Raw genomic sequence first — 20,007 nt, 5'->3', positions numbered from 1 at the left:
CCAAAATGGGCACCACAAACGGGGTTTTGTGCAGGTTTTCTTCTGCCCTCGAAACCTTTCATAGTCACTAACAGCCACATCACTGGCTAATGACAATGAAAGTTTGCAAAGCTCACTACAAGAAGGACATGGAGGTGGTGTAGCAAGTCCGGAGAAGGGCAGTGGAGCTGGGGAAGGTCTGAAGCACAGTCTAACGAGGGAGCTGGGACGGCTCAGCCCGGAGAAAAGGAGCCTCAGGGGGAACCTTATCACTCAACAACTCCCTCACAGGAAGGTGGAGCCAGGGGGGTTCAGCTTCTTCTCCCAGGTAACAATTGATAGGACAAGGGGAAATAGCCTCAAGTGTGCCAGTAGAGATTAAAATTGGGTATCAGGGAAAATTTCTTCATAGAAAAGGCGGCCAGGTGAGACAGGCTGCCCAGAAGTGGTGAAATTATGCCTGGAAGTGTTCATAAGGTGCGTGGATGCGGCACCTGGGGACATGGTTTAGTGGTGAACACGTCAGTGGTGGGTTAGTGGTTGGACTCGATGGTTTTAGAGGTCTTTTCCAACCTTACTGCTTCTGTGGTTCTGTTTTCTCAGTGTTCTTGCTGCTTGTCTGGTGATGCACTGAAATGAAATGGTTGCAGCACCAAACCTGCCAGACTTCAGGAAGCATTTGGACAATGCTCTCAGACACATGGTGTGATTTTTGGGGTAGTCCTGTGCAGGGCCAGAAGTTGGACTTGATGTTCCTTGTGAATCCCTTCCAACTCAGGATAATCTATGATTCCAAGATCCAGGCATCCCTGGAATCCGTCTTGCTGGAATTACTGATGCCAGATGATGCTAGGAGGATTTCAAATCCATCAAATGGTATCTTAACCTGGTTGCCCAGGGATATCCTTTATCCTTCACTGATAAAGCAATCTTTAGTTCTGTGTCCTTTACTTTGTTTTACTTAAGAACAAACCACTGCAAAGCCTCCAGCAAAATTCCAAACTCCCCAGTAAAATTCTGCAACCTCATTACATCACTGTGTAAATCTGAATATATATATATATTAAAAAATACTACATTTTCATGCCATAAAGACTGGTGGATATAATAGGGAATGGAATTTTCCAGGAGTGGGATGGCTTTAGCTCTCAACCAGCCTCCACCTCCGGCTCACTGGGCATCTCCAGCTCCATCTATATGGAATGCCACCCCTTGGAAAGCTGGGGGGTGTGGTACGCAGGATTTTCCCGGGTGTGCGAGGATCCCGCACTGGGGCTGATGTGGGTCGAAGCCTCGCTCCCTCCTCCCGCACCCCCGCGGAACGATCGCGCCCGGCGCGTTTTGCCCCCTGCGCGCCGCCGTAGCCGTTGCCATGGCGACCAGCCCAGCGGCCCGAGGCCCGCGGAGGCGCCGGGAGCTGCCGTGGAGGCCTCAGCCGGAGGCCCCGCGCCCTGCCTGGGCATGAGGCGGGGCCGGGGCCGCTGTCAACCCCTTCTGCGGGGAGAAGGTGAGGGGTGGGAGGTGGTGGAGTGCGGGAGTGATCTACGCGGCTCTCATCAGAGTGGCTGCTCGGGAAACTGTCCACCCGGCCCGGCCCGTGGCGCTTTTCCTTGCGTCCTGCTGCCTCTCTGTCTACCCTGATAGTGACTTCACGCTTTGTTTTTTATATTTAGAGTTTTCTGGAGCTAGATTTAAAGGCGTGCCGGGCATATCCACTGCGGGTTTTGTAAGAGGTAGCTCCAAGTGATGCACGAGCAAGTTTTCAACAGCCTAATGAAAAAAGGATTACATGATTGGTAATGATTTCTCGTCAGTGATGAGCCAGTTGCCATGCTGCAACTTAAATGATGAATGCAGGTAGATACTGCTAATTACTTCAAAGGGCAAAGTTAGGAGTTTTTTGTTCCAGCCTACTTGTTGATAAGACCGTGCTGATTAACATAAATTATGTATGTTCTCTGTTCTTACCCACTCCTCTACCTCTGAGCCACAAAGACATTTCCAGCCCTTGTCCATGGACTGAGGGCTGTTGGCATACCAAGGTTGGAATTGTCCTGCTCACTCTTTCAGCACGTGGCTGTGGTTCCTCTCTTCCAGCCCTGTGACATTGTTCTGGCACTGGAACCATTATCAGAAATACCACAAGTGAGCCAGAGACCTCCTCCTTTCATCACTCTCCTGTGCATGTTAATCAGACTAATTGAAGCTGTTCATTATGTTAGGCATTAATTTCACATCCTCTTCATCCTCATGAAAGCGGTGCAGAGGTGCCTTGAGTCAGCTCAGGTCCAGCAGAGCTCCTTTGTGCTGGTTTTGTGATGCTGCCCCTCATCCACTGCCTGCTTTGCTCTCCCCGTTATCTCGAGTTTTCTGTCAAGCAGAGCAGCCCAGCTCTCTGTTGTTAGAAACTCTCCCAGCCCTGTGACAAGTGAAAAGTGGCATCTAATAATCCACCACAAACTGAAAAAAAGGAGAAATTGCGTCTGAGCTCAGAGCTGTTTCTTTTCACATGTCATCGTTTTGTCCGCCTTGGAGCATCTCTCCAGCACCAGGGCTCATCCACAGTACTTTTGTACCACATCTTTTTGTTTTCCATTTTTGATTTCTGTAGATGAATATCTGCAATAAACCTCACAATAAGATAGCTCCAGAGGATTTGGGTGAAGCTGTCCCTGAGGTGAAGGTTCAACGTGCTCGAAGAAATGGCTGGAGCTGGCCCCTGCACCTGTTCCAGATCATTGCCTGGCTGCTGTTCCTCTTCTTTGCTCTGGTTGGCTTTGGAATCCTGGTTCCTCTCCTGCCGCGCCACTGGCTGCCCGCTGGTTATATCGTATCCTTGGATCCACAGGAGAACATGGTCTGGTGCAAACTGTCACTGGGGGGTTTTAACAGCACTTGCTAGGTAGCACAGAAAGCATAGGAGAAAAGCACCGTATTTCTCTGAACTGTAACCATCATTTTGATTGTCTTCTGACTATAAAAACAATTGCTTTGAGATCCTCACTTTAGGTTACTGATGTGCTTGCCTCCTTCATCACTCTGCATTAAGGTTACTACCTTTGCCTCCAGTGCTCTTCTGCTGTTTCTGCCTGTGTATCTTCTTTGTTTTATATTATTCTTCTACAAGTGTGCTGCAGTGTTTGAGGGAAGTCATACAACAAAAGCCTCTCCTGGAACATCTTTGTTGTGAAGGCAGCTCCACGTCTCTGTGCTGAGTGGGTGAGTCATGAAAGGCAACTTGACATGCTCGTGGTTGTATGGTGGGTTCCTTGTGATGGCTCACAGTGGATGTTCTCCCGGGGCGCTCTCCTGTGTTCAGTAGAAAATCTGGGAGTGACAGACAAGGTGATATGACATGAACCTCAGAGGAGAGGTCTCATGGGACAGTCCTGAGCAGCAGTTTAGTACACATCTAAGGAAGACAGTGAAGGGTCCAGAGGAGAAGCACTCTAGAGGAGGACACTTGGCTTGTCCAGCCTGGAGCAGCTGGGGAGTGATCCCTGTGCTCCCAATACCACCTGTACTATCACCTGTGCCCAGGGAAGGAACTTCCTCAAGATCAGACCTTGTTCTAAAGAGACGGGGTGTGCACTTACATAATTTATACATTTGACACAGATGCCTCCAAGTCTTTTATATGTTTGGGATGATTTTGCTTATGATTGTTATGTTTTTTACACCCAAATGATTTAGACATTAATATAATTAGCTCCGTGGTCTTACATCTACTTAGCATGCTCAAATCCTTGATATTATCACAGTTCAAACCTTGTGAATTTGTCTACCAAATATCTTAATAATGCAATCTAAAGTTACTCTCAATTCAACAGATTAATATTTCCTCAAGTTTTACTTCCAGTTAATAAAGCACTAATGTCAATTAGTGCCAAAGGCAAATCCCTTCCTGATCTGCTCCACCAGCCATCAAAGCTCCAGTGAGCTGGACTTCTCAGAGGCCTCCTTTTTTAACTTACTACACTTATCTATTTTCTGTAGGTCTTAGTGTGATCAATGATGTGCACATCTGAGTGTATAGAAACAATGACAAATCCTGGATCCTTTGTAGGAGCCTACTTTAAAGGTGTGCTCCTCTTCCTTGGCATTCTAAGAAAAAGGAAAGCAAGGTAGTCAATACTGCTTCCTTGATGTGACCTTTTTTTTCTTGGAAGTCTGGTCCAGTGAAAAGGCATGTGCACAGCCTTAACCGTGCTCCTTTCTAAGGAGTCTCTGTGGACTAAGAAACTTGGACTTATGTCAGCAGTCTGTACTTGGGGTCAGATTCTGGTAAGTACAGGTAACTTTTAAAGATATTCTTGCTAGCAGGGACACTTCTGCAGGGCAAAGTAGTGCATTATGAGGAGGGATGTTCCTGTAGATTTAGTTATCTTTTTCCAGGGGATATTTATTACAAGGCAAATGTCTCTATCAATAAAGCTCAGATTAATGTGCTGCGATGTTATGTAGCAATTTCTAATTCTATGCCATAAATTTCTCATCTATGTGGGATTTGTGTATTAAGGACTAAAAGACGTGTGTTAAATCCTTAACTGTGTATTTCAGTGTCCAGGAGTGTGTTTTATCTACCATTTAGTTGTTCATCTTACTGCAGTTTCCATTGATCCTGCGGATGCAAATGTGCGAGAAAAAAACTATCTGGGGCCTCTGGCCACCTTCAACCGTAACCAGCATGCACATGTCATTGAGAACCATCACTGCCATGTCTGTGATGTAGATGTGTAAGTATCTTTTCTTTCTACTGCTCTGTCTTCTTCACCATTGCATTTCACCGTTAGTCCTTAATGTCAGACTATAAGATTTGAAATTGAGCTGCTACAGTGCAAGTTAAGCTTCATCCTGTGGCAGGGTTCAGGCAGCTGGGTAGGAACCTTCTGTCAAATCTGCACAAATCTGTGTTTTATTTCATTGCTTACATTGTGTGGAGGAGGCTGTAGTGTGCTATGTTCCCTGGGTGTTGGTGTTTACCCAACAGTGTGTAATTTGTGTGTGTGTGTGTGTGTGTACTTGTCTCTGGCTGGATGCTGGCCAGTTGCAGGAAATTCTTGGAGGACCGGCGTTAAGATCAAGTTCTGTAGTACTGCTGAAGGGATTCAAATAAGAATTCAGCAATCTCCAAATTAAAAATCATGCAATACAATGAAAGGTGGATTTTGTTGTGTTTGGGATTGTGATCCAGAGGTGCCAGATAAATTTGGGAGATTAAGTACACCTCTGATGAAGAAGGTTTACTCACTATTACCAGGATCTCTTCTGCTATATCCCCCTATGTTTGAGTCACTGAAAAGTCATAGTATTGAGCTGGTGCTGCCATGCTGATGCCACCCTTTCTTTGGCAGGAGTGCCAAGTCAAAGCACTGTGGAACTTGCAACAAATGTGTGTGTGGCTTTGATCATCACTGCAAATGGCTCAACAACTGTGTGGGAGAGAGGAATTACTGGTAAGAGTAATTCTTACCAGTGTTGAAGCACAACACTGCATCAGTAATGTGGCTCCTTCTCTTTCCAAGGTTCTCCTATATCTCAGTCTAGTCTTAGCCTTGCTAAAGTTTCTTTTATCCCCTGGCTGAGTAGAATCAGTCTTGAGAAAACTAGATGGAAAATACAAGCATAATCATTACATTAAAATAACCAGGGATAAAATTCCTAAACTTAGAATGCTTGTAAGTAAAAACAGAGAACACAGAGTTATTATTTGGTATTTGGAAAAGCTTACAGGATGTTAATTGGGTGTCCTTAGTGCTTCTGAAAGCTGGAGTAGGAACGGAACATGATGGTGCTGTTCCGATTTGAAACAACCTGCATTCAGATCATGTGCTTTCCCTACAAAACTTACCAGTTGGCAGGAGTCACAGCAGCATATAGGGATCTCTAATCCATGCCAGGTTTGTGATAAGAATAAGAAGACTGTCAGTGATGCTTCTCAGTTTACTTTCCTGCACTTAAACCTGGTGGAAAGCAAAGTGGCGTTGTTGCTGGGTGCCATGTACACTGGCTTCAGATTTTGTGCAGGGAGCTCTTTGTCCTAGATATACTTGACTGTTTTGTAACCATGGTTGCACTAAAGGGTCACAGTTTAGTCCCTCAGAATAACAAATAATAAGTAAAACTGTTCGCCAGTATCTCTCATAAGTGTAAGAAAGCATGACAGTAATTTGAGATAGCTGTCTCTGTCTTTATTAGAGGCTGGGATATTGAATTGTATGTGTGATGTTATTGAGGCCACTGAGACCTCTCCCTTTCCTGGCAGGCTCTTTTTGAATAGTGTGCTGTCTGCCATTCTGGGCCTGGGGCTTCTGCTGCTCATCGCTTTCTACGTCTTTGTGGAGTTCTTCGTTGACCCCACGGTGCTTCGCTCTGACCAGCACTTTGATGGTACTGCAGTGCTTCACATGAGCATCCTGGGAATCAGCCAGCATAGCTTGATGAGGGTTTGGATTCTGTGGGGTCTTCCACTGAGGAGGAACTCCATTCCTTACTGCATCAATTTTAGATTTCTGTTAGAGTATCCCCGCTCAGCTGGATGGAATGTTTCCCTTACAGAGCTAATTGCTCTTCCTAAAAGCCCTGCAGACATCAGATCTCTTAGGCCTCCAATGCACAATGGGTCTGCAGCTACTTTAGATTTACAGGATTTCCAGCTGTGATGTTTATTTAGAGAGAATTCATGCCTGGAAAATCTACTTAGCTCCAACTCTGTTTTACAGCTTTGAAGAACCACATGGATCGCTGGTTTGTGTTTCTTCCTGCATCTCCTGTTGAGACTCGGGCACCTGCCATTTTGGTGACAGCTGGGATTTTTATTCTTCTGAGCCTAGTGACCGTGATCCTGCTGGGCCACCTCTTGACCTTTCACATCTATCTCTGTAAGTGTTTTGTTGCTGTCATCTACACCCCCATTTCATTTTTGTTTGTCTCTTACTCATACTGTATTCACTGTGGATTCACCCACGTCACTAATATACACCCAAGATTGCCATTTAAAACATGCAAAATTTGGATTTATTGTTATATTTCTGAGTTCCCCCCTGTACCAGGTAGGCTTATCAGTGCATTTGTAATGTGGGACTTGTGTTGGGCCTCTGCAGCCATGTTAAAGCTGTGTTGTCCTGAAACTGAAAGCACATAGGGAGGGTATTAGAGAGGCCAGGTGGGATGAACTGGTTAATCCCAGCTTGGTGCCAACGATGGCAGATTCAGATTGACTCCACATATGGCCTTTGTGAGTCTTCTCACAGTGCTCCCCAGTACTTCTGTTGTGTGAGAGAGCCTGTTTATTCCCTTACTCCAGAGAAATGTGGATAATATGGAGCTAAATTTCTGATTGGAGCACTGCCATCCAGGATAAGGTCCCTTTATGGAAATTGTACCATATTGATACAAGAAGATTTGTGGAATTCAGAGGCAGAGGCTTTCAGAAAGGCTTCTCTTTAGATCTACTGCCTGTTGCTCTGTCAAGAAAGGATTTTTATGTTTGTTTATGTAGAGATGGACATCAAGAACATTTTTCAGCCATCGTCTAAAATTAAGCCAATGCTTTTTGGCTGCTGATGAAAGTCTTGATAGGGAAAGATCTTAGATTTTGCACTAGTTGGTGGTGCCAGAAGTGGGAAAGAAGAGATGTGGTGGAAGAGAAGTGAGGACAGCGGTTACAGAGGATCCTTGGATGGATTTTCAGGTTCTCAGTCAACAGACCTGCAGATGCCAACACAAACGAGGTCAGCACAAATTAGCACAGCTCCAGAAGCAAAACAGTCGTCCTGCTGAAGTGTAGTGTTCGATAGGTGAGTGTTCCCCAGCTGGCATGGACAGTGCCCTCAGTGAGGACACTCACCATGGTTTTCTTCTAGAACTTCTTTGAGCTTGACTGAAATTTGGGCGTGCTGCAATTTTACTTCCTTGGCAGAATTGACAGTTGGCTTTTCTGGGTTAATGGCACTGCGTGGAGATTTGAAAGGTTGTTCTTTTTATAGCACCTTTTAAAGACAAAAAGCATAGCAAAGCTCCAGGAAGGTTTCTTCTGAATGAAAAAGGATTATCCTGTTTAGTCCCGAGCGGTATTTATCCTGTCCTTGTGTGCAGCTTCCACAAGAGGGTGCTCCCTGCCTGAGATAATGACCTGCTTTATCTGTCAGACAGAAACCTGTGTGCCACTAGTTGTGCTCTGGGCTTGGGGGAGATTTTGCTGCTCTTTTCTTGAGTTGATTCTTTTTCAGATTAAATTTCAAGCCAAATTAATTTCTACTTTTGACCCAGTTTTAAATCTTTATCTTCCATCTTCCATGGAAACAGAATTATTGCTAATTTTTTAAATCTTTTACTACATTATAATCTGCTGCCCTAGTAAAACTGTTCCCACATGTGCAGAATGAAATGTGTGAGCCCTTGCTTTGAAGGAGGGGTGTCACCCCACTGAAGCCTTTATTGTAGGCTGCACATGAGTGTGCATTGCCCTCACCACTGCATTTGCACTTATTGCTGGCTTTCAGGGAGACAAAGTATGTCTGAACTTAAACTCCTTTTATTTCATACCTGTAATTGTCAATAGTCTCCTCTGAATGTTTTAAGGTAGATAGTGTTGTATGAGCTGTCTTCCCTCTTTTGGGACTCAAAATACACTTCAACAATTCAAATGTAATTACTGTTGGTCAGTGTTTCTTCATATACCTTTTTGTTTTTCAATAATTAAATTACAGAAATTAAATAACACCCATGTGAGTGGTACTGCCCTTAGGCTTAAGTCAGGTATGAATATTAAAATTTAGTATCTAGTTTTGTTACAAGGCACAGTAAAAATTTCAGAGTTACTCTCCAAATTTTAGTTACTCACTATGGTCACTCAAAGAAAGTATGTTATTCTCAAAATAGCAGGTCCATGTATTCAAAATTACTAGTCTTGATTCAGACTCAGTTCTGGAGGCATTTGGTGAAGCATGGCACTTCAGAAGTTTGGAGGCAGAATATTTTTTTTCTTCAATACCAAGAGGTTGACAGCAGAATTTAAAAAAAATAGGGAATATAGGAAAGCATATAGGGTTATTCACAGACTGATTGTATTTTGCATGTTATGTGCTGCAGTGTTATCTGGCCAGAAAATGCAGTATTTTAACTAAATATCTCTAATAAAATATTTTAAAAGTTACAGTGTAAGTATTCAGAAACCAACAAAGTCCAAATTAAAAATGGTTAATAGGCCTTTGCTAATGAATCAACATTCTTGTTTTCAAAGAAAGTGAAGGGTGCCATTCTAGGAGCACTTGCCAGCACCCTGCACTGTCCCTGTTAAGTAATCACTTGGCTGCAGACTCACATTCATCTCTGTGTTCTCTCTTCTTGGCCAAATGGATCCTGAATTTTTATTCCTTCATAAGGTGATTGATTTAGCAGAGGGGCACCTCTCCTCTGCTCTCCCTCACTTCCCTGTGAAGTAGTCCTGTGTTCAGGGCATGGTTTTGGGAGGTAAGATATCAGTGATATAAATGTCTTCAGACAGAGGGAGGATTTTAGTCCAGATGATCCTAGGCATATGCTTTAGCTGCTGTGCTTCTGTAAAAAAGGGGGAATAACTATCAGGCTGTGCACTAAAGCCCTTCTGTATCCATTTCTGGGGTTTATTCTCTGAAAATACTAAAGAGAGACAAAATGGGAAGAATGTCTGTGTTTTGGACTCTTGGGTCTCATGAAGAACCCAAGTTGCTCAGAAAAGTCACATGCTTTTGGTCATTCATGGAAGCAGATGTGTTTGCATGGGGACCTGGAGAGCTCATAAAGTCAGGGACATGTGAACTCTGGGCACATCTGTTTGGCACCAGGCAAGCTGTGCATTTGATGCTCACTGGTTTGCACATTAAGTGTCTCAATCACTGCAGGACACACTAACCTACTCAATTTCTCCTCTCCATTTAGCACCACATACCTTCTGATTGCTCACTGAGCTTTTGTACAGTACAAATCTTAATCCTGTTGAGCATGAATAATGTCTGATTTGGCCTGAAATTAACTGAACAAATTACTGCAGTGTAGAAGGCTGTACCATTCTATGACACTTCAGAATAGCAGGACTAGAAGAAAGTGTTGTGATGGTGACAATAAAGGATATAGTAGGATGTGCAGTGCACAATTATTTTTGGCTTAGATGATCAGTTTTTTCATGTTTATAGTTACTATTTGATTGTATAGTTATCCAGCCTGTTTGTATAAGTGCAGTCAGGGTGGGGCCTTTCCTGTGCTGACAGGTCTCTTTCTGCTCTTTCTTCCCTTTCAGTGTGGCACAAGCTGACTACGTATGAGTACATCCTGCAGCAGCGTCCCCAGCAGCAGCCAGACAAGGTAGACAAGAAACAGGAGTCTTGTTCCTCCCAAGTGAAACCCAATCAGGTACTCATCCTGCTTTCAGTCCATTTCCCAAAAACACCCTTGCTTGTTTGCTGTGTAAACTTTGCTTCACTATCTTGCGCTCCATATTTTAAAGGCAGTTGCTAGAGGTAAGACATCAGTGGTACTTTGATGGAGTTGAGTAGGATGTGAGAGTGCCAGGCATGTAATTCCATGAACACTTTAGGTGTAAGCAAGTACTGCTTTCAAAGGAATCAATCCCACCCACTCTCTTCCTCCACCACTTGTTTTGGGCCCTGCACTATCTTGTCTCTTCTGCCAGCACAGCTGTTCCTTAGGACAGGGTGGGGGAACTCATCTGAGTAACAATAAACTTTATTTAAAAAATAGTTGAGCTGGCCCAGCTCCCTCCCATTCGGTTCACCAAGCAATCACATAAATGCCTGGCTCAGCACAACTGAGGATGACTGAAGAGTGGGAAGAATCCTCTCCCTGAAAAGGACAGGACCATCTGTAAGGGTGGCACTGCACATCTTGGGGCTTGTGTCATGGCTTCACATGAGACAGGCTCTAGAGCTGGAGAAACTGGGGCTAATCACTGAGCAGCTAATAACACCAGTAATTTAACCATCTCCAAAGTGAAAAGGACACAGGTTTCTCAGAAATAACCCAGATATCTGCTTTTTTTGAAATGAGTGTATAATGATAAGGGTCCTTGTTGTTACCATGATGTTGATCGATATCTCTGTAAAAAGAGTTTAACAAGCTCCTAAATGCTACTGGACTGCAGAGGCAGATATATCAGGCTCTGAATTGAGAGGTTCAGTGTAATTTATTTTGTTACAAGGCAAAATAAATTATTGAATTAACTCAAATTTTGACTGGCCACATTCTGTACTGACTTTAGCAGAGGCTTGAACTAGAAATTTCCTAGTTTAAATTATTCTGTGATTCTCAGTCATGTGTAACTTTTCATTTTATGCAAGTAAGTTATCTACTATAGAAACAGTTTTATATTTCATAAGAAATTTATTAAATACAAGCTTCATCATGTAGATATTCTCTGTAGAGATACTGGGATGTCTCTGGATTAATCCTTAGTTCTTCCTTATCAAAGCAGAAGGGAAAGTGAGTTCATTCAGTTTTGTGTAATATAAAGTCCCTAGCTTTTCATATATATTTTTTACTGTTTTGGAAAAGTTGAACTTTCAGTTTAAACAGAGGTTTCCATAACAACAAAAATATTTGGCACTTTGTTTCACAGAGCTTTACTTACTAAGAAAATTAAAACAGTAATAAAGGATTAGCCCTCATCGTCTAGTTACTGAATTTTAATTGATGCTGGAAAGTTATTTGAACAGGTATGGACTTCATGTGTTTGTGCACATTTGGAATGTTGGCATTCAGTTGTGTTCTTCTGTCTGCACTGGTTCTAGATATGTGTGAATGTGATTAATTTGAAGCAGAAAGGTGAAAAGAAGTTTGGTGTTTCAGGACTGCAGTTAGGACCTTAGGGAACAAGAAAGACTGGATGATGCCCAGTAACATTGTTAAGAAAAATGTTAACCCACCAGATTTTCCTTGTTTCTTACATAGCAACCAGAGATAAACACAAACAAATAGATTGGAGTAGGAGGACACCAAGTGACTTGCCTTTTGTAAGCTGTGTTGAATACAGCCTTCTTTAGCTTGAACACTGCAACCCTTTGTAATTGATCCAACATGTTGTAAGCATAAAATGGAAACGATCCTCTTCCCACTTTTGTCTGAACTGTTCATTCATTTTAGGGACTAAGAAGAAACATGCATTTCCCCTTTAATGCTTGTTTTTGAGCCTTATTCAAGCTTGGGTGTTGATTTTGGCTTCAGTTTTCCGTGTTGGTCTGTGGTTAAGTCTTCGGCTATGTTCAGGTTAAAGGATTCTTGTTCAAGGATAAAGGATCCTTATGTACTTGTAGGATCCACAAAGAGCCCTAATTTTGCACAATTAAGTGGTTCAGATGTCAAAAAAATGCAAAACAGTTGGACACGTTGGGCCTTTGCTTCTATTACCATACCTAATGCAGAATGTGCAAGTAACCATTTTGTCTGTAGTCATTTGCAGTCCAAAGAAATATAAACTAAACCAAACCCTATGCTTTAATGCATAATTGCATTCATGCCAGGGAGCTGGCTTTCATATGGGGCCAGCTGGGATGGGATTCTTCTCAAATTCCTAAAGCTTTGAACTTGCTTTGGAGACTGATTCAGGTTGGTGGGGCTTGATTTTAAATACTAAACACAGATTTTACTCAGCTTCCCTTACATTTTCAGTATTGTTTCTTTCTTCTAATGTCAATGTAAGACAAGCTTAGTCTTCACTCTCAGCCTCAACACTTACAAAAGAACCACTTTCCTTGAGACAAGAACTTTTTTTTCCTGTTCAGTTATGCTTCCCCTCCAGACAGACAGCACTTCAGGGCACTTCCTGACACTGGAGTGGCTGATAAGGGCAGCTGCAGTGGGCAAGGGAGCTGAATCCATTCTGGGCTTGGGGTGGACCTTGGGGTGCTCACAGCCAGAACTTGGTGAACGTGGCCGGGATTTGTACAGGGGCAGAATGTGGGCAGTCTGTCAATCCAGCAGTCTGCTTTCAGCAGGAGCAGCAGCTGGATCCTGACAACCCAGCTGCAAATGGTGGCAGTGGAAGGATTCTGACTCTCCTGTTAAGTGCCTGGGAGCAGAGAGAGGCTTGGACTCTGTGCTGTGGCTGTAGCTTGTGTCACACTGTGAGAGAACATTGTATTTTCTACTGATTGAGTCTGATTTGTTTTCATAGTCAGCTCTAATACTTTACTTTCATTTACGTGGCTGCTTTGGTTCTACATTATTTATAGAAGCCTGAAATGAACAAAATGGATTTAAAAAGGCTCTTTCATTCCCTGCTTGGAAAGAAATTGTCCATGTTATTCTCAAGATGAATCATTTATTAAGCTCCCTTGAAATGCCAGTCCTGCAGTCCTGTTTGTGTGCTGTGGACATTGAGTCCTGATTGTTTTCAGTTGTTCTCTGCAGTGAGCTATCTCCTGCTGTAGCTCCTTTCAGCCATGAGCTGCTTCCCTCTGAAAAGACCTGAATCTCCTGCCTGTACACTCAGTGACACGAGACTGTGTCTGCTCTCCTTCCCTTGTGACTCAGGTGCATGAGGCCTGAATGTAAATCTTGATTGTAAATGTCCCAAGGAGCTTTGAGGAGACATTTGTGTACACTGTGTTCAGCTGGTGATGAGTGATGATCTGACTTGAGTTACAAATTCCAATTGAAATACATGTGGTAAATTTCTGCAGATTATTAATCTTGCGCTTGGATAAATTTTTAAATCAGAAAGTAATATTTTTGATTGCTAAACCAATTACTTTCAGATGTTATGTCACCACCTACAAAACAGCTGAATTTTTTTCGCTCTTTTTATTTGCTTTTCCTTTTTATTCTTAACATCTGAAATGATTTCTTGGCTACCACTGAATATGCAGCTCCATTAATTGTTTTCTAGTTCAGAGAGTATTGCTTTGTATATGAAGTTTACACTGCTTTTCCCACATGCTCCACTTTCCATCTTTACCTCTAGCAATATTGATTTTTTTGGTGCCATTTTACCAGCCTTTAATTTAATATTGCAAAGATCTTCCGCAGCTCTTTGCGGCTGGCTTTCATTTTTAATGCCTTACATCAGGGAGTGTCATCACCAGGCTTCTCACTGCTCTGCTCTTTTGTTGATTGTTTATGAATTTGTTGAAGTGCAGAGGCCCTGGATCTCTCAGGAACCCGTTTGTGCCGTGTCCAACTTTGACTTCATTTTCTCAAATTTGCTGATCAGGCTGTTCAGAAAAATTGGTCTTCATGACCTTGTTTTAGCTAATTTTGAAGCTAATGCCTATCACGTTTTAAATCTTTCCATCTTAACCTAAAAGTTAGTTTAAAATATCTTTATAGTCACTGAACAGTGAAATACTTATGGAGAAGTTCTTTGATTATTATTCAAGTTTAAGAGCAGATGATAAGTGGTGTCAAGGTTCTAATGAGCATGGTTTATCCTTTTTTGATAACAGAGCTTCATACTCCTCATCCCTTGGTACTCTGACCATCTTAACTGCTGCTTTTGAGGGAGAGCTGGGGTCCTTTCCTGTAATGCAGCACTTGGATTTAGGAGGCTTATTCTTATAATGTTTCTGAAAAAATCCAGTTTTCAAGTTCAGCTGGCATTACTCTGAGCTCATCCATACCTGAGGCAAATAAGCAATATATTACACTCATTTTAAAATATCAGCAGCTCTTAGCCATGCAGGGTCACACAAGAAATAGAAAGCACTTTATGTTTTTCCTGTATATTTCATGCTTCCATCTTCCTCACCTCCATTCTGCATTTAAAAGACATTTTTTGCATTCACTGCAGAGCTCCTCAGATTGAATTCTGTAACTAATGGAAGCTTTAAGTGGTATTTTGAATGTGTCCCAAGAAATGACTAAGCTGATCTCTGTGAGTGTGATTTGGTTTTGAGTTACATGAAATACTGACTGGACTAAATTAATTAATCAAAGACTTCTAATTGTGCCAGTCTTGGTTTTCCATCTTCTTAAGCAGCAGTTTCCTGCTGTGCTACCTGTAAGGACAAAAGATGTCTGGCATGAGGAGAAAGAGTACATCTCTAATGAAAATCCTCTTCTCCCCTGTGATCATATTAGTCTCAAAATGTTGTTTTTGGTTTTTTTTTTTCCAGGAAGCAGATTTATTGTCAGGTAATCCTGGCTATACAGTCCCTGGAATTCAAGTAGAGGAATTCTCAACAGTAACTTCAGGAAAAAGGTGAGAAAAGTCAAGGATACGATTCTCCCAGCAGCATGTGTGGGGAATGGGAAGTTGCTATCAAGGTCACTGATAGGCCCTAAGGCAAAAGTACTTAGAAGGATAGGGAGCACCAGTGTTTTGAGCAAGGCATGCTGAAAATTTTGAGTTTCAGGAAGCTGGATACCTGCAGCAGTACTTGCCTTCCCTCTCCTGAGAAAATAGCATTCCTAGGATACTCTATTTAGGCTGTTTTATATTAAATATTTTATATGAAACTAGTTTCTCTTAATTGTTTTATATTAAAATACCTTTAAGGCTGGCTGATTTGTCCTGTAACTCCTCTATTGAGCTCATTATAGTTACATGATTTCAGGCTCTGGAGAAATGCAGCACAACAGTTACAAGTTTATAAGACAGGCAAACACTCATGGGAAAACAGGATCCTTGTCTCTTAATTAGTCCTTTCCTGTTAACTTGTGTCCCTGGAGCTTTCCTTGATACTTGGCACAATTGTGCAGGAAGAGTTCCCCTGCAGTTTTGCTGGGAATGCTGTGTAAGGCAGGGGAGGCTGTGATCAGCCTGATCTGTACATGCAGGCAAAGAGGGCAGCAGTCTTAAGTCATTTATTAGGGAATCACTTTGTGTGTCTGCTGTGTTTTTAGCTTTCCAAAGCTCTATGTCCATAACCAAGAAGGTGACCCCAAGCAGAGCTCGTCCTCTGAGTCCCCATCTCTTCCCTCTGTGGCCCCTTCTCAGGTAAGGAGGATTTGCCACACCCAGCCTGCTGCTGACAACTCCCCCAGGTGCTCAGGCGTGCTCACTCCAGAGCAGGCTGTGCTCACCCCCTGTTCACAGAGCTCTGCCTCCTCTCAGTGTGTGTCTGCAGCTGTGGCTGTGCCCTGCAGTCACCAAATCCAGGTGATGTTCTCCTGTCTCTGCTCACAGGCATGATCAGACCTATCCTACAGTCCCTTCATAAGCTCTCAGCTGTAACACAGCTGAAATCCAGTGCCTTGCTGCCCCAGTGCAGCTCAGTGACTCTGACTATACTGCTTTGTTGATGTAAGAAGCTCTGCATGTTTCTGTAGAGCAAAATCCAACAGTTTAAATGTTCAAATAAAGCACCTGCCCAGGGAAAGATGGTGTGTGTGGATATGGATGGAGTGTATGGAACAGCTCTCCAAAGTCCTGGACTGGGCTCCTGATATTGATGTATCTGCATCCAGATGCTCTCTCATCTTGCTCAGATGACAGGTGGTGGTGCTTTTCCTCTTTCTTCCAAGATTATTAATCATTCTTGCCATCTAGATGGTAAGAAAAATTAGTTTTCATCTATACTGTATCTGGGACAAGATGTCACTTTCTTGGGACATCCTATGCTGTGTCAGTTTTGGTCTCCTCTTCAAGTTTGGATTTACAACTGCAGCCCCCAGCTCTATGAGACAGCAGCTTAAGGGTACTTACACAGAGAGAGTCACTGTATGCAGATAATGTGGGTGTGTGTTCATTAAATGCCTGTTTTCTATTATTGCTTCATAGTAGCTCAGTCTTAAATGGCAAAATATTCTTGGGCTTCAGTTAAACCTAGTGCTCATTATCCAAAGTAGGAAGAATTTAAAAGAGGTAACAAGTGAAAAAACTGTCTCCTTACTTTGGGCTGGTGAAGTGACATCCCTTCTCTTGGGTCACTTGCTTTCACAGCAACAGAAGAAAAAAAGAAAGAAAATGCAGAAAGCTTCTTCCTCAGCAATGGACAGTGGACCTAAAGCACATGCTACACCTCAGCCCTCATTCCCAGATCCCCCTTCAGGTGAGAGTGCACCAGTCAGCTTCTCTGCTGAATCTTGCATAAATATATGTATGATTTGCTTTAACACTAGTGGATCAGCCATAGCAGAGTTCCTGGGCTTGTTCATGTCTTTATGGGGCTGAGAGATCTCTCTCTCTCCTTAAGGTTTCTTCTGCCTTTATTTCCATCTGCAGAGTTCCCAACCACAGCTGCTGCCACCTCACCTTCCCACAGCCTTCACCTCTTAGTGCCAGCTTTTCCTCTGAGAGCTGCTGTGTCCCCAGGCAGCATGGGTCTCATCCAGGCAGCAGGACACCCAGCTGACTGTCAGTCAGAGTCCACTGAGTCCATGGATGAGATTCCTGTGGCTCAGACTTGCCTTGGGAGCCCAGTCCTTCAAGGGCCTCCTAAGAATAACTCAGGCAACTCTCAACATTATCCCTTGTCCACAGACAATCCCAGAGGAGTCAGGAAGAAGAGCTTTCATTCTGACCACAAGGTCAAAAGGAGAAGCTGCCAGCAGGATAGACACTTGGAACGAGACCTGGAACTTTTTTCTAAGATTCCTGCTGTGTTTGTAAGTAAGAGCAGTGGAGAACCTCTTGTCCCTCAGCCCCAGCCCAGTGAGAGCACATCCGAGCCTGACCACAGAAAATGCACCAGCAAGCAGCGTGTGGGCACACATGATCCATGCTCAAAGGACATAAGGACAAGCACCACAGCGGCCTAGGGATCACCCTTCCAAAGCCATGGCCTCTGGGAACAGCATTAGTGCTGTGTAGAGGCCTACAGGACTCACCCCTCACTGTGCACATGCTGTCAGGCTGCAGTGGCACATTTCTCATCCTCAACCAAAGGCAAGAAGCAGCAGTGGCAAACCTGAGGTAAACTTGTTGCTCAAGAGAGCTCAAGTGCTTTCCCTGGGAAAGGGACAACCCCTCTTGGCCCTCTGCCCACTGGTACTGCAGTAACTTCCCAACAGAGTGTATGGAGAAGAGCAAGGCTGCAGCTCTGCCATTCCCTGCACCCTGAAAGCTGTATTTCCATCTGCCTACACCCTGTCAGTCTTTGGGTCATGCTCAGGGGCTTCAGCAGGTGGTCAGGGAGTAACCTCAGGATTGCCCCCTCCCTCTACCGCTTTCCACTGTGCTCCCTCAAGCCAAGTCTGCCACCAGCATGTTCTCTGTAAGGCAGCATAGCATAGTTTGACCTGCACCCCCTTCCCTTCCAGCAGTCTGGGTGCTGCAGCATTCTCATCAGAAGTTTTGGGATACAGCAGGCCCTGAAACAATTCCAGTTCCTGGGCTGCCAGATCTGTATTAGTCCACAGCCAGGCTGGGGGTGTGTGTAGAGCAGAAAGATCCCACAGCACAGTGGGGCACGTGGCCAGTGCCTCAAGTCACAGCACCCTGTGCTGGTGTGAGCTGCAGAGAGCTGTCTGGGCTGCCATCCTACAGCACCTGTGCTCTCCCTGCCCTTGTGGCTTCCCCAGGCAGCATGTCCCATTCCAGATTCCTGGCTGAGTGCTGAGGTTGGGCTTCCAGCAAGCCCAGATCTGCCTAGCAGCCAACTAATCTCAGAGCTCAGAGCAGCTACACACACATCTCCATGGGCTTTGCCACCAGCATGGCCATATCTGACAGGATTTGGCACAGCCCTGAGCAGCAGCACTGGCATGGCTGGATGCACATTTCCAGACACATCCACAGCACAGCACACTGCTGCTGTTGTGAACAAACAGGTGCATCAGCAAAGAAAAGGAAGCCAGGGGAGTCTTCATCACCCTTCCAAATGTTTTGATGCATGGAAGGCACAACTGACCTTTCTCCAGGCTGTGGTGGGTGCAGGTTAGAGAAAGACAGGACAAAGCAGGGTGCTGAGAGAGTCAAGCTAAGTTGTCCTCCTCTTGTCTAGCTCAGTCTGCAAGCATTACTTGGAACTGGGTCAGAGCAGGATAGGGGATCGGGGGACAAAGGCTCTTTGGGTACAGTCAACATGGGACAGCATGGACTCCCAGCCTTAATGGGAGAGACTAGCCTGGGAGAAAGACCTGGAGGTGTTTTAAAGGGCTGCCCTACCACTCTTCTCTTGTGTGATTTTTGTCTCCTGAAAGAACTGGGATGAGGAGCTTTGACTTTTCATCAAATTACACAATCTGTTGATCAGAAAAAGTGAAGTCTCATGTAGCTGTTGAAGTCATTTTGTCTTAGTTTGCAGGAAGGGCTGGCCTGTGGTCACACTCCTTGCAGCCTCCCTGCCTGCTGTGGCCAGTGGTGCCTGCTGGCAGTGTGACCCTTGGGAAAAGCAGGTGAGTGTGGACAGCAGACATGGCACTGGTCTACAGAGACCTGTTAGACCCTGTTAGATGAAGTCCTTCCTGTTGTTTCTCCTCATGTCAACTGTCATCCAGGGAAACTGTGTCCTGCAGCAATGCTGGGCTCATGGTTTTCCAAGGCCAGCTGTCCCTCCACCAGAAAGCATTGGTAATTTCTCTTCAGCAGGTGCCCCTGAGCAGACCTTATGTGTTTTCTTATTCTGTCCATGCAGAATCAGTCCCAAAATCATGTATGGAGCTCTTCAGTAGCTCTGGCCACAATAAAATTTTCTATATTCTTTGATAAATAGTTTCCTCCTTTCTTTTGCAGCAATTCCTGGCTCTGCCCTGTTGATGATCCTCAGGCTGTTTGGTTCATTTTTCCCTGAGCCTCTGGAGTCCCAGAAGCACTGTAATTGATGTGGGGGTGACAGCAGTCCTCTCGCCACAGGGCTTTTTGTGTGTTAGATAGGAGTGTCTTCCCTGTGGGATAGGGATCAGACCCTCTTCTCCCTGTGTAACCCAGCCTGGTTTTTGTGCTGGAGCAGGGTGAACACCAGATGGAGGAGGCCCAGCCAGCTCTGCATTGTGCTGCAGAAAGGCTGCTGTGCTCTTTGAGCTGAGGGGAACTGGGTTTCCTGGGCTATCAGATGTCCAGGGACATCCTTCTGCTGCCTTCAGCTGGAACATTTGCTCCACTCGGCTGAATAAGTCAAGGCTGCCAAACACGCAAGGCTGTGTCCATGCATT

At 44.2% G+C, this 20,007-nt stretch overlaps 1 protein-coding gene across 2 annotated transcripts; it reads left to right on the top strand.

The window, feature by feature from the left end:
* Positions 1 to 1,377: 1,377 nt before the first annotated feature.
* On the top strand, positions 1,378 to 19,565 carry ZDHHC1 (zinc finger DHHC-type containing 1). Of its 2 annotated transcripts, XM_033069629.1 has the most exons (12): positions 1,378 to 1,486; positions 1,653 to 1,836; positions 2,591 to 2,809; positions 4,540 to 4,715; positions 5,334 to 5,435; positions 6,245 to 6,369; positions 6,702 to 6,860; positions 10,259 to 10,371; positions 15,087 to 15,172; positions 15,817 to 15,910; positions 16,856 to 16,964; positions 17,396 to 19,565. In XM_033069629.1, exons 2-12 carry the CDS (start codon positions 1,831 to 1,833, stop codon positions 17,671 to 17,673), a joined length of 1,467 nt encoding a protein of 488 aa, XP_032925520.1. In that variant the 5' UTR covers positions 1,378 to 1,486; positions 1,653 to 1,830; the 3' UTR covers positions 17,674 to 19,565. The 2 variants fall into 2 exon arrangements, with proteins under 2 accessions (XP_032925520.1, XP_032925521.1); XM_033069630.1 differs by lacking the exon at positions 1,653 to 1,836.
* The last annotated feature ends 442 nt before the right edge of the window (positions 19,566 to 20,007 follow it).

The sequence above is a fragment of the Catharus ustulatus genome, chromosome 11, assembly GCF_009819885.2.
Source record: "Catharus ustulatus isolate bCatUst1 chromosome 11, bCatUst1.pri.v2, whole genome shotgun sequence".
NCBI lineage: Eukaryota > Metazoa > Chordata > Aves > Passeriformes > Turdidae > Catharus > Catharus ustulatus.
Note: the sequence above shows the minus strand (reverse complement) of the source record. Positions and strands in the feature narration are given on the sequence as shown.

What these genes read in the sequence shown, in the direction of transcription:
- ZDHHC1 (XM_033069629.1), top strand. An exon ending in GGCTGCCCGCTGGTTATATC is followed by an intron (nt 2,810 to 4,539) that starts GTATCCTTGGAT and finishes TGTGTATTTCAG; the next exon opens with TGTCCAGGAGTGTGTTTTAT. An exon ending in ATTCCCAGATCCCCCTTCAG is followed by an intron (nt 16,965 to 17,395) that starts GTGAGAGTGCAC and finishes CCTTGTCCACAG; the next exon opens with ACAATCCCAGAGGAGTCAGG.